The sequence below is a fragment of the Cimex lectularius genome, unplaced genomic scaffold (genome assembly GCF_000648675.2).
Source record: "Cimex lectularius strain Harlan isolate CLEC.00 unplaced genomic scaffold, Clec_2.1 scaffold72, whole genome shotgun sequence".
NCBI classification, from domain to species: domain Eukaryota; kingdom Metazoa; phylum Arthropoda; class Insecta; order Hemiptera; family Cimicidae; genus Cimex; species Cimex lectularius.
Window position 1 is genome coordinate 1,206,944 of NW_019392678.1, and position 15,903 is coordinate 1,222,846.

The 15,903-nt window shown below is 35.1% G+C and overlaps 1 protein-coding gene across 1 annotated transcript; it reads left to right on the top strand.

Annotated features, from left to right (window-relative positions):
- The first annotated feature begins 1,221 nt into the window (after nucleotides 1–1,221).
- LOC106667113 lies at nucleotides 1,222–4,535 on the top strand. Its single transcript, XM_014394822.2, has 2 exons — nucleotides 1,222–1,426; nucleotides 1,709–4,535. The coding sequence occupies exons 1-2, from the start codon at nucleotides 1,370–1,372 to the stop codon at nucleotides 4,514–4,516; spliced, it is 2,865 nt and encodes a 954-aa protein (XP_014250308.1). The 5' UTR covers nucleotides 1,222–1,369; the 3' UTR covers nucleotides 4,517–4,535.
- The last annotated feature ends 11,368 nt before the right edge of the window (nucleotides 4,536–15,903 follow it).

Consider the following 15,903-nt stretch of genomic DNA (forward strand, 5'->3'; position numbering starts at 1 on the left):
TAAATTTGTTGTAAAGAGACATTACTTATTTTATTTTACAAATTTAGAAGCTGTAATAATTAATTATTTACCCCTTAACCATAATACTAGGAATTCTAGAGGACTTCTCCACTATTAGAAAATTTTCAATGAAAGACGACCTGTAATCAAAAACTGATTCTAATTTCTTATCAAAATATAATGGCCTTATATGTAATTAGTGTATCAGTTGCACCTGACAAACTCTAAACTTAAAAAAGCATCAGATTTACGATTTTATTAAATTTTGGCTAACCTCTTGGTAAAGTACCTCACGCATATTTATATACCCTAGTTGCTCACGACCTTGTGTCATTTGAAGAGGACACACGCGATCATAATGATGATGACAAAGAAAACAAGTGATGGCAAAAAAGCGTGTAATAAGCTTTCTTCTGTTGTTTTAGAAAGATTTCATCTACCCAGGGCCTTGGTAAACTGTGCGTTATGGCGGACATCTGGCGTCCCTCCTAGCAGTGTACTAGGTATTTTCTCCATTTTATTTGTACACCAAACCTTTCAATGAATTGAGCGATTCTAAGCAAGAAACTAGCTAAGAAGCTCACTATATTTCGATTGAAGATAGTGAATGATGGAAAAGATTGATGGCATAAATCAATCCGGTCTTTCAATTAACTTATCGACGCAATGAATCAAAAGAATAAATTCTCTTAGTCTGCATCCTTGGTACGTCGTCAGCTCATTAGCTGGATCGCGTCAAATGGGACTCCACATGAAAAACTTCGTTACATCCGGCATCGAATGTTCATGAAACATATCCTTTGCAAAACCCCCCCCCCCATATGTCTATCTCTAGCCATCCTTAACAGTCAGAAGATGCAAGAAAACCCGTGTGATATCTGGTATTCCATGGCACATGATATTGACATTCTTTAATATGTACTAATAACACACAGTCGATCGAGAACTATGTTGGCCTAACATAATCCACACTACACGAAATTGCATTCTCACCTCTTCAGGAGTTAACTAATACTTTTTTTAATGTATACATTGTCAATGTTCCTGTTTTTGTTTTATTTATTATAAGCATACTCTAGAATTGATTGTATTCATTACATAAAGAACGCCACTCGGTTTCCCCACCACTTGTTTGTATATTTTGTTATCATCTCAAAGTATCACATTTTCAAATAATAAAAAAAAGCTAAATTTACATTTGGAAATCACATATGAAATAATAAATGGGAATTTAAACAAATTCAGATGCTAAGCATTTTATTATTTGGGGCCAAACAATTTTAAGTTGTTCAGGTTTTATATTTTTTCGAAATTTTTATTTTCTCGGCGGTTCAATAAAGTTTTTTTTTCTCGAGTTGGAAACCAATGAATGGTTATCTCGGAGGCAGTAAACATGCGACGGTGTACTACAGGCCAATTCAAAAAGGTGAGTACTTGTATACAATTTTTTTTCAATTATGAATTTTGATAGAAAAGATATTTTTTTTAGTTATTACTGTAACAAATCTACATACATCAGTGTACACTTTAATTTTCTATTTGGATAGAAAGGATTTTTAAACAAAATGTGTTAAGCTGAATTTTTTTATTATACCAATTTGAATTTTCTTAAAAAGATCTTCAAACAAAAAGAATCTTAGTTTTACAAGAATAGGCCAATTCAATAAAAATTATGTATTCTAATTTATTAATTTTATAAATATTTCAGCCCAAGGAAAATGCTCGAAATGTATTTTTGCACAAAATTTTTAAAGAGAGATGTTCTTTTGAATATGGCTCATCCCCTCATCCTGGAAGAAAATCGAAATCACAAAGCGGTTGGTCCTATCACAGCATCAAGTACAAACCAAAGAAAAACTTGCCCAAAAGTAACCACAGTGTGTCCGTCGAAGAAGGAGAAAGCGATTTCTACGAAGATGCCTTGGACGAGTTCTACGATCCAGTCAAACACGATGATCCCGTCCCGGCCCAAATCAGGATATCGACAGAGTCTTTAAGGATCAAGGTGCGACAGAACGACGGCATCACGGTAGACGTCAGCGATCCGGTCACCGGTTTTAAAAAGCTGCAATGGACAAAAGACCAGCTTTTGGACAATTATCTTGAGTTTGTGTTCGAACCGAATCCGCAACTGGAGCCGAAGCTGACCGTGTTGTTAGGTAACGTTCCGATTTACGCAGTGAACAAAGCAAAAGGCTACGGAGATTGTAATTTAACCAACACCAAAACAGACGTTGCCGTTCAAACATCGTACGCGTTGCTTGATATCGATCCGATGGAATCGGATATCTGCACCACTCAACAGAATTATAATTCCGCTCTCATCGAGACAACGGGCAAGCAAATATCTTTTGACGAATTGCCGTACGACAAGGAAATTTCTACCTACACAATTAAAGGCTTAAACTTGGATTGCAACTCGGTGGAAAATACTTTTAATTACTTAAATCCGCCTCCAATGAAACTGTCTGGGCAGAGAGAAGCCTCTGAAAATACTGTTTCATATTCTTTCATACAGAATTCTCATCCCAACTTGTTGGCTACGAGGTTGAGGTCAAAGTCTTTTGCCAACTTAGTAAATCGGGTCGGTGATATCGGTTCTCCTCATACCACTTCCTTGGTGTCTTCGCTTCCGTCAGACGACGTACCGTTTTCTTGTAGACAGCCAATCCCTTTTAGGAAATTCAGCACGAAAACGGCCTACCCTCAATCCGTCGACATCACGGTTATTAACGAGTCCATGACGACTTCAAACGACAAACAATACGAAGTCACTCAGAACGGCGACACTATGGACACGCACTCTATGATGTACGTTAACGACGAAAGGTTAAACAATCTGTCTTACGCTTCTGAGCATTATTTAACGGAACTCTTACAAAAAACAATGCGGCCGATTAATTTTACTGACGAAGAAGAGTTAAACCGGATATCGGAAACAAACGCATTCTGTTACATCGAAAATAGCGAGACGTCGACGTCCTGCGAAGATGTCAACACCGATCAAGACGGATTAGAAACGTCTCCCGCAATCGTCGATCTGACCAAGTTTTCTGAAGAAACGGGTGACGACATAGCAATAAACAAATCTGAAATCAAGGAAGAATCTGTTTACCTGTCGCCCAAAACACCGGAAATAAATTTCGAAATAAAACAATTTGGACAGTTAACAGATGTTGCGAAAACTAAATCAAGAGACGCTAGAACGCCAGATGAAATTAATACCGATTTGGATAAAACCTCCGATGTGAGTGAATTAATAAGTCTTGTTATCTTCGAAGGTGAAGTAGAATCGGGTAATGCTCCTGAAGAAAACGTTGGATGTTCAGAGGAGGAGAAATGCAATGAAAACGAATCGGAAAACTACGTTGACGCAATTACAGGGAATGAAAACAAACATGAATCGGTTATTGACGTTCGACCGAGCGAAACGAACCTTATCATAGAAGAAAGCTCGGCTGTTTTGTTCCCAATGTTAGTACCGGTCACCGAAGAAATGAACGAAAATAAAGACATTCTAAGCAGAGAGAATTCAACACAAAAAATTGCAGAAAAGGACAAGAACAATTTAACCAGCGACAGGTCGTGTATTTCGTCTTCAAATTCGACTGTTTCTTTAGAACCGATCATGCAAGTTCTCATTGAGGACAGCATTCATTCTCGATCTCAATCTTCGTCAAAGGACAGTCCTCGGTCTCCTTCTGTGCTAAGCCGATCATCAAACGTCGAAGAGGATTATAACAGGGAGGTCAAATTATCGGCCGGCGACACGGTGGGCGAGGGAGACGAGGCAGATGAAGCAGACGAAGCAGACTCACCAGAACCGGTCGTGCTAATATCTGCACCATGTCAGTCTATAGACTTAGAATTGGAGAAAAGATTAGATGAGATTAACCTCACACCCATGATTGTCAACGATGATATTTACAGAGAGAAGTCCGAATCGAAAGTTCTAGAAACAGACAGACAGTTCACATTTTTGAACAAGCGTTCTTCAAAACCCAAATGCTCCGGAAGCGATTCGGACATCATACAATCGGAAACTGCCAACAGTCAAATAGACAAAATGAGGCCTCAGACTACCGTCAACGCTAGAAATACCGACAGGCCGATGACGTCCGTGTCACAGGCGCTTAAAGGCGTCGAAACCGCCCTCAAGCCGTTGCAGGACCAACTGAAAGAAATCAGGACAAAAATGGCAAGCTTGAACCATCATTTTTACAATCAGTACACAGAAGAGAAACCGAAGGGGTCGAGTTCTATTTTCTCGATCGGAAAGGAAACCGACGTATTGCCGATGAAATATTACGCAGGAAGAAATAGCACGAGAGCCGGACAAGTGAACGGGATGAAATCGATAGATGGCCGATATGAAATAGACAAAAAAACACCAAATTTATCTAGGGCAACGCGATACAAGGCCATCTCAATTTGGTCAGAGCCTGAAGACATAATTGGCGATTCTCCCCTTCCTTCAGTAAATTTGAATTTTCTGGGGACCAAGAAAACAATTTAAAAGCTTCGCTATTAAAAAATAGAAATTGGCGAGAAAAAAATAAATATCTTTTAAATTTGTGCTCACTTATTTGACTTATCAGAAATTTACAGAGGTTTATGTTAAGACTTAAATATCACATGAAGAACTACACCAATTTCAGAAATATTGGGCAAAATTATACTAAAACCAAAACAAGTCCCAAATAATCCACGCTGGAATTTCATTTTAAATTTTAATAAATAAGCCATCAGTTAAAAAAAGAGAAAATGTCACATTCGACAACGTTTGATTACAAGCAGGATGAGGCAAAAATGTGATATTTGAATATCTGGCAATTTTACAAAGACTTTCTTATTGTAAAGTTTATTAGTATAATTATTCAGAAAGCGTGAGATGCGGTCTGGTGTGATGTAGATTTCAGAAAAACATTTTCTTTGTCGTGCGACGTTTCGATCTTTATTGAGATCATCTTCAGGGCCTGGGATTTGCAAACATTGTTTAAATTTAACAAATACATGTAAGATGTGGAAAAACTTACGCAGAAAACAAACACTAAGTGAGTAGAAATACTTTGATTAATATAAAAAAATATATTCACTAATTTCGTTGTCCGCTTGACCATCAATATATTACAATTAATTGAGGTTTTTAGTTGAGATAGAGTTCGAATCCCGCTCGTGCCATTGACATTTTTATCTCAACTAAAAACTTAATTAATTGTAATAAAAAATATATTTTTTTGCATTGTATAAATTCATTTTTTTTTCACATCTCACGATATTTGAATAATTATGGACTAACGGTCACCAATCATTTATTAGTATAACTTTTCTTCAATCTTTTCCTAAAGGAGAGAGCAGTTCGAGTTGTCATCAAATGAAATTTTATGCTGTTAGCATATTTGCTTCATTCAGGTGGTTAATTTATTTCAATAAAAGACTACGGGGAGGATCGTGACATAGTTCAAAAACCACGTTTTGAAATTCGGTGGCTATAGTTTTACTTTGAATGTAATGTTGTAGAATTATAGTATGCATTATTGTAGTATTTATTTTTTTCATCAAGACCTTACATAAAATGAATAATTATATGAAAGAAGTAATTTGGTCAATTAGACCACAAAACATAAATGGATTAATATTTATTTAGTATTATATTTATTTTTAATTTTATAACTATACTTTGAAAATCTAGGTTAGGTCTGTAATTGTAGGAGACTGCCGCAAAAAGATAAAATTTTGTAAAAAATTCCCTGTTATTTTTCATAAAAATAGAGATAGTTTTTAAAATACAAGTTAAATTAGAAGGAATGAATCATATTCTGAACCTTTCAGACTGATAGCCGTTTTCGCTGACACAATATTATAAAATTTAAATTTTGGAAGATATTTGAAAAGTATCAAAAATTCACTGTCGTGACGAAATTTAATTCATAATTCACGGAACTGGTTTTATTTAATCAAAAGCAATATTTTTACAATGTTTATCTTTTGAATTCAGATTCCCCTTTCGAAACAATTGTGCCATTATTTCGAGTTTTTCTATATATTTTCCTTAGCTTAAAAACTTGATTTCCCATGATTCACTTTTTTAGGGGGCGGGGGCGGGATTAATATACCACACTTCTAAAAAAAGATCCAATCTCTAAGATTACAACGTGAAACGGTGAAATTTTGAAATTCTCCAAAGATATTACAATATTTAAATTTTATAGCTTTGTGCCACAAAAACGTATGAATTGTACTAAATGGGTTCATACACATTCTTTAGACAGGGATTCTCCCAAGAATGTATTGCGCTTAAAAGGAGAAAAAGAAATTTAGACCGGCTAGAAATACAATAAATTCACCACTATACAATTTTACCCACATAATTCTAAACCCAATAAATAAAATATCTACTGTACAGGCTATTATACAACAAATTGAAAAGAATTAAAAATTTGTTATAACAAATAGTAATAGAAATATATTTTAGTGAGCATAAATATTGAATCCATGTTTCAATATTTGCTATTCTGCAATACTTATCAATGAAGTGATAAAGAAAGAGTATGAAAGGTAAATGGGATATTTTAAAAAAGCTCACAACCCTACAAAGCCAAATATTTTTTGAGATTCTGAAAAACGTACAACGACATACTATGTATTTAATGATGTAGTATACAAACAAAAATCTCGCTCCCAAAAAAAAAACCAAAAAAAAACCCAATATTTGATAAAAGAAACTAGTGAACACCACAAAAATTAGAGTTCAATTTCTCAAAATATATGTAGACGACACAATTACTATTGTACATAAAGAAGATGCAGACTTACTATTAAATGACTTTAACAAATTACGTACAAACATAAAACGCAGAAAATAAACTCACAATTTACCTTTACAAAAAACCAATGAGTTCTGAACAAGTATTACATTATTTCTTTATGCACTCTATAGCACAAATGGTTAATATTAAAAACATGGTAGGAAAAATGTATGATTTTATATAAATAATCTTGTAGAAAGAATAATAAGAATACAAGGAATTTTTAACAACAGGAGAAAAATAAAAATAAAAGATTGAACAGGACGAAGTAACTCACTATGCAGGATGAAATCATATAAATGGCCTCACTGGCAAAATAATAAAAATTTAGAAAAAAGAAGAAATGTTGAAAGCTTGTACATTTTATTCATTCATTAGTGAAAAGGGATATAATATATTTCCTCCCATAAAATATCCTACAGAAAATATAAAAACTAGCAAAAAGTTTTTATATTGAAATGCACCCATAAAAAAACATACGTAGGGAAAAATTTTTATACGAAAGGTTAAACTATAACAAACAAGTTGTAAAAACAAAATAATACAGGTTGAAGCCATTGTATCAGAAATACAGGACATGGCATAAATTTTGAAGGTGTAAAAATACTAGAGAGAGAAAACATTACAGTAAAATTATTAGAGTTGAAAAACATTTATATTGTTGTAGATAACAATAATACCAGCATACAGCAAAATAAAAACCAAATTTGTCACAATATAGAAACATATTACGAATGTATAAAACTAATTTTAAAAACAACAATGAGTATGACATATATTCATGTAAATAAAACAATACAATGTATATAATAATGAGCAAACATAACCTATAATAGTGTGTAATAATAAAAACTTGTTAGTAAGGGGATAATGGAAGCCGATCGATATCGTCAAAATAAAAATTTTAGAAGAAGAAAAACCTACTTCATTGTTAAGACATGTTTTAAAATTGAACTTGGACCTATATAGAATAAATTGTAATGGTTTTCAGTACAATTGTATTTGGTCCCACCAGCAGGATTTTCCTCTTTACACCTCTTGAGTAGTGGATTTGTGACCCCGCTTATATCCTTTTTCATGGCAACGACCAAACTACATTTTCACCCCGCAGACTCCCCGAAAAAAATCTTATTTCATAAAAAATAATTTAACATAAAGTTACTGTATATATCTTACAAATACAGTTTTTTTGCACTGGTCTTGTTATCTGGCTCACGTCTGTCGCCGCGGCGGTCATTTACGCCATATCATTCATCATAATGAATATGCTCTTTCTTCGTATCTCTTCCGGCAGGACATATTTCTCATCTTCTAGATGGCTGGCAGATTTTTTACTCACAAAAATTTTACTAACGCGTTTGAAACATGGCAATAATTAAGAAGAGATATATCTTTGTAGTTTTAGTGTTCTAAGCCTTGTCTTGTCTAAACTTCTTTGACAGAATTCTCCATTTATTTTTGTTGGATGTCTAACTTTAATTAGAAATTGTTTCAACACAGGGTGTCCTTTTTATATGGCTGGGTGAATTTCTCTTGAACCAATGACGTTATAAAAAAAGTATTGAATATTTTTTAGTCTAATTTCAAATTTTTATCTTATTGTGGAGAAAAATTATGCAGGGTACTTCAGGCACAGTTCAACTTCTAAATTTTAAAACGACCCAATACAACATGACAAACACTTTTAATGGATTTTTTATGCTGAAAACAATGATGCAATCGGATTTTAAATTGGTCAAAAAATGACAAAATTACGGCAAAAAGAAACCGGCAGCGTAATTTCGACGAGGAGGTGAATATTTCACTGTAAGTTCGCAAAAATCCGAATTCTTCTTTCTGCAATGTTGGAAGGGTTTTAAGTTTTACAAAAAATAAATTTTGAGATGTACTCCGTACTTACAATTTTAAGTCTTATCACTCTCATCTTGTCCAGGGACTTGGGGACTCTGATTATGCCAGGCCTGTAACGTTTTTAAATTGGACAAAAAATGACAAAGTATGGCAAAAATTAAAAAAAAAGAGCATTGCATAAAGATGAAAAGATTCGCTCTTTTTATCCATTCTTCACCGGTGCGCACAGCCATAGAGTCAAGAGAGATGTCTTAAAAAGCATTTTCTATCCTTTTCCGCAGTTCTTCAACTGAGATTGCTGGGTTATGATTGGCGTGGACACTGTTTTTTAAATGGCCTCTCAGAAAATAGTCAAGGGGAGTTAAATCGGGGTCCAACAGGGTCAAGGGGGCCAACAGATCCGGCCATGATTATTTTAAAATAATCCACATTTTCAGTTTATTTTATTCATCAAGTAACAGGGTAAAATCACTGAGAAGTTCGTAATTTTCCTCGTATCAAAATTAATTAAAATTTTAATTACACGGAATAAATGGTAATTCTATTAAATTATAACTTACTGTAAACAACGATAGCAGTCCGAGAATAAAGAGAAAATGGGACCCCATTAGGAAATTTCACAGATCGCGTGAGCAGTTTGGCCTCAGTTGAACTAAAATGAAACCCCAAATATCAAAACCGCATTCATTACGTTTCAGCTTTTTGCCGATCACTTTCAGAACATTTCTTCAAAGAAATAAACCAACTGCCGTCAATTTTAGACGATTTTCGACGCCATTGTACATTATTCAGAAATTGTACCTTTTTTCAAAAAATAACTTTAATCCGTTTAATGTCATGATTATTGGCGTGCCTTTTATTGAAACTACCGTAGTGTATCTTTTAAACTTTGACATTTGTTGGGTTAAATTGATAAACGTTAAAAGTATATACGGCAAAAGAAATGTCGGTGGATCGCCAGGTTTTTAGAGATAATTAATGTGTTTCACTCTTTGACCCTTAATTGTACATTCAGCCTAGATGTGGCACTCCTTCTAATGATACGCGAGTTTGGCACGACCTCATTTTCTTCATTACATCCGCATTATCTCTAATCATATTCTCTCAGTGAACACAGAAAAGTACTGTTTGAAGTTATAGGCAGACAGGAAGCCGAGCCGCACAAAAAAGAAAAAAAAAAGATTTTTTTAGTAGATATCTCCAATGTTACACTATATTTTGAATGAAAATCGTAACAATAGACGACTATTTTCGTTATAACATCATTAAATAAAATAAATTAACAGATTACAACAGAAAAATAGATATATTCAGAAATATGGATAGGGAATTATAAATAAAGTAGATAAAAAATGGGTCACACAGTGGGAAAGAGTGAAAAAATGACTGACATACAGAGGTAATAAAGCTAGATTGATAAGTGTGTGTGTTTGTTTGTTTATTTGTTCGTGTGCAAAACAGGGACTAGAGAAAGACGCGCAGAGAATGCGTTTTATTTAGCCGCGCAGAAGTAGACTTAGGAATTAAGTACTTCTGGAATTAGGTTAGAGAGAGAGAGAGAGCGAGAGAGAGAGGGAGAGAGAGAGGGAGAGAGAGAGAGAGAGAGAGAGAGAGAAAGAGAGAGGGAGAGAGAGAGAGAGGGGGAGAGAGAGAGGAAGAGAGAGAGAGAGCGTGAGTGAAAGGGAGATAGACAGATATATAAATAGAAAGAGTGAAAGGGAAAGAAGGGGAGAAACTGATATATATGGTGAGAAAGCACAAAGAGAGAAAGAAATCCAAAGAAATGGCGTGAGAGAAGGAAAGAAGAGAGAAAGAGAGAGTGAGAGAAAGGAAGCGAATGAGAGCGAGAGTGTAGAGAAAGAGATTGACATAGATGGTGAGAGAGGACGGATAAACATATAAAGACCCAGAGGTAGAGAGATAGAGAAGGAAATAATAGAAAAAAGGTGGGAAGGAAGAAAAAATGACTACTGGTTGAAAAAGAGATCGGATGACAGTGAAGGAAGAGAGAGTTTTCACTCTTTCGAGTGGCCAAGTAAGGAGTGAGAAAGATTAAAAGATTATATAATAATATACGTTTTGGAGAAACTTAGCATTAGGCGGTTTTTATTGAGTATAATATGGTTAATGGATACAAAATCCATTTTTAAACTGACCAGACTGTGCAGAAGAAATAAATTAAGCGGTCTAGTCGACACGGTTTAAAATGCAGCATTTCGGATCAACCGTATCAATTCCTGTTAAAGACATATCGTTCGGAACGAATTTGAAAGTATGCTCGCGATTGCTTTGACAGCCGGCTGGCCTTAAGAGTTAATGGATAGATCAGCTGAATACGTCATTCGGCCTTATGCGAGTAATCCAACTCCCGTGACCGATAGTCGAACACGGTGTGACGGCCGGCGTCGCCCCGAATAAATCGAAAGACAAATCCGATTTCTGTCAGACGGCAAAACGAAACAGGCGAACCGTACTAACACGAGGATTAAATTTTTTCGATGTATCACGGCCCCGTCGTCAGCCAACAAATTTGCATCCGACTCTAAATAACAAGCTGTCTGCTCAAAAAAATTCCTTTCTGTCCGGTTGGGGAAGAGGTTTTGTCCTATACAGATATACATTTTCCCCAGGGGAAATACGAATACAGAGTTTAAAAGAGACAGACAATCGTAATCAACAGAAACGTTCTATAGTCGTTTCGAATTGGAATTCCTTCCTGTTTTGCTTTGTACAAAAAAAAAACACATCAGAAATGACAAATAAATTGTCTAATTATCCATTTTTAAGATAATAAGTGCTTTTTTTAACAAGGTTATTTCTTTTTTGTTGTTGAAAAGAAAAGGTAATAAAACATGCAGAGACACACACACAAAAAATAAACAATTTGACTACATTCCACATTATCGAATACTTCAAAAATAAACGAATAATTTCGAATATTAAAATGAAATATTTTGAAAAAAACATATATAAAGCCATATTAGAAATGCAATAATTTTCTTACATATTGCATAAGTGTATTTACTTGTGACTGTACTTACCTAATCGTGGCCGATAATCTCTATAGATTTTAAAAAGAAGAGTTTTTTGGCCAAGTATTTTGCCTGCCTCTGTCCCAGGGTTTTCCACCAAACATGAGTTTTTGATTCGATCCTTCTCAAATCTTTTTATCCTACCGATGTAAAGTACTAATCCTCTTCACCACCGTACTTAGAATATACTTTTACATCGAACATATTTCGAAATCTACCACAAAAGTAGTTTTCCTAACTACAATATGTATACAATATAATGCTTTTTTATTTTTTCTAAAATTTTTTATTTATTTATTTATTTTTTTAACGAGGGTTTGCAACAGCAGAGGTCGCATCAACCCTCGGGGTGCCGGTGTTTTTTGTAAAAAAGCCCATTTGTAACTATGTCGGTTTCGAATGCAGGGCCACTTGGATTCGAACCCGGGACCTTTACCTTACAGTGATGAGAGCTGTGTCAACGCCTAAACCGTTGCGCCCACTGACGCCCAACGATCCTCTCTTATTTAGAAAAAAAATCCTGCAATGTCCAAAATAATCGAAAGACTCATTTTAAAACGATTAATTCCCATCCTAGATATTCATATTATAAAATAATCCCCTCTCACCAATTCGGCTTCCGTCCACATCTACGATCCAACAAGGTTTCAGAGTTCCTCCAACCTTCTCATCTGCTCTTGAGAATAAAAAGTATTGCTTGGGTGCAGCCCTAGATGTTTTTTCTAATATTTTAATTGTTTTGTTCTCTATTCTTAAATCTAAAATTTTTGGCTACGCCAATAAATAATTTCAGGTTCTATATATTACACTACATTGCGGACATCCATTCCTACCTGTCTGAAACTATCCTTACTTCCTTTGTGGAAGATATTGACATCATTTGTTCTCATAAAGATCCTTCCATTTCAACTGGAAACCAGTGGTTCAAGCGACGGAAGATGACAATAAACATACAAAAATGAGAATAAATCACTTTCACCATTTGGAGAATGTCCACTGCTCCAATCTACTACAATAATAGCCGTCTTCCACCAGTTAATGTAGTCCGCTACCTTGAGCTATTCATTGAATAAACGACTTACATGGCAACTTACGACTTAAAAGGCAAGAGCTAAACACACGCTCCAGACGTTGCTGGACAAACGATGGAAAGTTATTCTACAAAGCAAAAGACTCATTTATATTTGATTTGAGACCCGTTCGGACAAACGGCATCGAACTTTGAAGTTCAACCAAACGTTCCATCCTTTAACGTCCCTTACAATTCCAAATCCACCGAATCATTGTCAATCCTCTTTTCTATGTACCAAATCTTACCATTCACAATGACCTTAATATCCAATCTTTGAAGTAGCAAATAAAAGTTACAAGAAATTTCACACAAGATACTTTTTATCCCGCACCCTTCCAAATAATCCCTCCGGAAGAATGAAGCATTATTGGCCTTTCAAATCGCGACCTCCTAAGTGTCTTGTTTTTTTTCCCACTTGTTTATATATATATTCCTTATTATGTTCGTTTTATATGTAAGTCAAGTCAGAATATGTGAGTCAAGTTGACCTAAGCGAAATAATTTCCTCAGGTGCAAGTAAATAAATTTATTAAAAAACATATTATTAGGTTTCGTGGTCCGCTTGCCCAAATAATTTCTTTTCAATTAGTTAAGGTTTTAGTTTTGGACTTTATTATCTCAACCAAAACCTTAATTAATTGAAAAGAATTTATTTGGTCAAGCCGACCACGAAACCTAATAAAATGTAATAAGCAAAACGAAGTATACTTCACTAAAGCTCTCCGTGGCCATTTCATTTGTCGCCGAGAAGCAAATAGATTACGCAACATTTGAAAAATGGCAAAAAGGAAGGAAAATTTCAAAAGGTGAGGTTGAGATGGGAAGTTAGTGTCCGAGTGGATCGAAGTCACGATAACTCAAGTGGTAGAACAGCGGCGTATTTAGCCAAAGGTCGTGGGTTCGAATCCCGCTTGTGACAGTGACTTTTTATCTCAACCAAAACCTTAATTAATTGAAAAGAATATTTAAAAACATATCGACGAATCACACTACTTTCTCTATACCTGTTGGTACATAAATTTCTTTTCTTTAAGACAGTGCGTTACCTTAGACTATTTATAAACAGGAAACTTACCTAACTGCGATACCTACTTCCCAGACTACTACAGTACGACATTAAAATCAATATGGACTTACGGACTTAAACTTTGAGGTTGGACTAAACGCTCTTATATCCGTATAATACATACCGAGTAATGCGACCTCCTAAGTGGCGATGATAGTGACTAACACTAATAAATAAGAGACTCTTTTTCTTTTTGACCTACATGTTTGTAGTTGTTATATTTACAAAAAGATGTTATGAAATTTATTTAAGTTTAATTTCATTTAAATGGCGCAGGTTTAAATAAATAAATATTTTTCTAAAATTTTGCTGCAGTCCAATATTGTTGTTAGGTAACGTTCAATATTCTACCTGTCAATAAATTTGAAGCTTTCAACAGTTCGAGGTGAAGGAAAATCTTTTGTTTAACCGAAAGAGAGAGCGTAGGGTGCAAAATGTTTCAATTAAACTTTTTTTGCAGTGTTTATTCCATTCCATAGAAAATATGCTGTTTTGGAAATTTAACCTAAGACGTTATTTTGCAGAAGTAGGAACAAGATGGAAGGATGCAATTTTCTACACAAAATCTGGAAAATTAAAATTAAATAAGGAAAGTTTTACGGGGGCTAATTTATAAAAGAAAATTATAGCCGCTAGGCATGGCAAAAGAAAGGAAAACTTTTAAATCTTTCTCACAATAAATCAGCCTACTTTCTCATCGTTTTCTAATATTTTGATGTTGGTTTTTTTTGAAAACATAATTTGACAGGGAAACTTATCAGGGGGTTTGTGAAGAAAAAAGCTCGTTCTCGATCGTAAAGAAACCATCGTCTACGACGAGATCTTACAACATTCTTCCCTGTGAAACAAGAGATTAGGCTCACCCCGGCTAGAAACCAATCATTTATCGCAAAATTCTTCGGTCGGGGTGAAATCCAATTGAGAACGTGTGGGACGTTTCAACGGAAGGCGTGGAATGCTTCATTCCGCACGGGAGCTTTGAGATACTTCATTCAAGCTTGAGTAACGATTTCTTGTAAGTCGGAACAGTCGCCTACGTATAAAGGTACTTTTTGTAATTAAAACTACTTCAAATCGTTTGCTTATTTTTGCGATTCCAATTTGTCAATTCGTACTACTTCATTATTTCAATCAACTTCATGGTTTAAATTTTCGACCTTAAATTCTCTCTCTCTCTCTCTCGTGTACCTACTAATGGTGGTATTTTGCCATCTGTAACCGTGCAAATTTTAATTTTGTTTTGAAGTTGGGTGTGTGACGTCTTTAATCTCTCAATTTCTTGAGGGATAGTTGAAATGACTATTCAAAGCAAAAGTAGTTACATTCAATTACAAATTTAGAATGGGGGGAAACAACCCGCTTTGCCAAAACTGTGCAACCTTCTAAAACTATACTATAAATAAAAATATGCCTATAAATAATTAACGCATGAGACCGAAATATTGACAAAAATACACGCATATCATTATCATCGTCATCACCAATTCACGCAAATATGCGCGCCATTGTTCGAAAACATTCTACGGAGTTCCAGCAATTCCTTTCATTCCATTGCAATGTTCAATAATGCTTCCGAATAGTCGGCACGTTGTCTTTGGCTCTAGAAAACAAACAATATTGCTCAGCCGTATTTCTGGACGTTGTTCAGTGTGGCACCCTAGCCTCCTTTACAAGTTAAAACGTATCTCCCATCACACCTATTATGAGCAGTTGGTTTAAACTGAGAACCAGAACCGATTTTTCACCCAATATTGTCAAACAAAGCTGAGTTCCGCAAGGAAGTATCCTAGGTTCAATCCTCTACATACCTGCCCTGCTAACATACCTAAACGACCAAACAAACCACTCAGAACCTATATGGACGAAACCGCGATCCGATTTACACACTTTTATCCTATTTAGCCACAGAACCAATCCAACAAGATGAACCTCGTTACGGACTGATGCACTCGGTAGAGGATCAGGTTGACCGACCAAAAAGCCAACAAGGAACGTTTAAGCTGAAAGTCAGACATGCCCACCAATCCACATAAACATCAAGGTCCTCCATCCAGTAAAGCCTGCTATCTTTGG

Excerpts from the sequence above, each read along its gene's own strand:
- LOC106667113 (XM_014394822.2), top strand. The coding sequence starts at position 1,370 with ATGGTTATCTCGGAGGCAGTAAACATGCGACGGTGTACTACAGGCCAA. Across the intron at positions 1,427-1,708 it reads CTACAGGCCAATTCAAAAAG|CCCAAGGAAAATGCTCGAAA; the intron begins GTGAGTACTTGT and ends TAAATATTTCAG.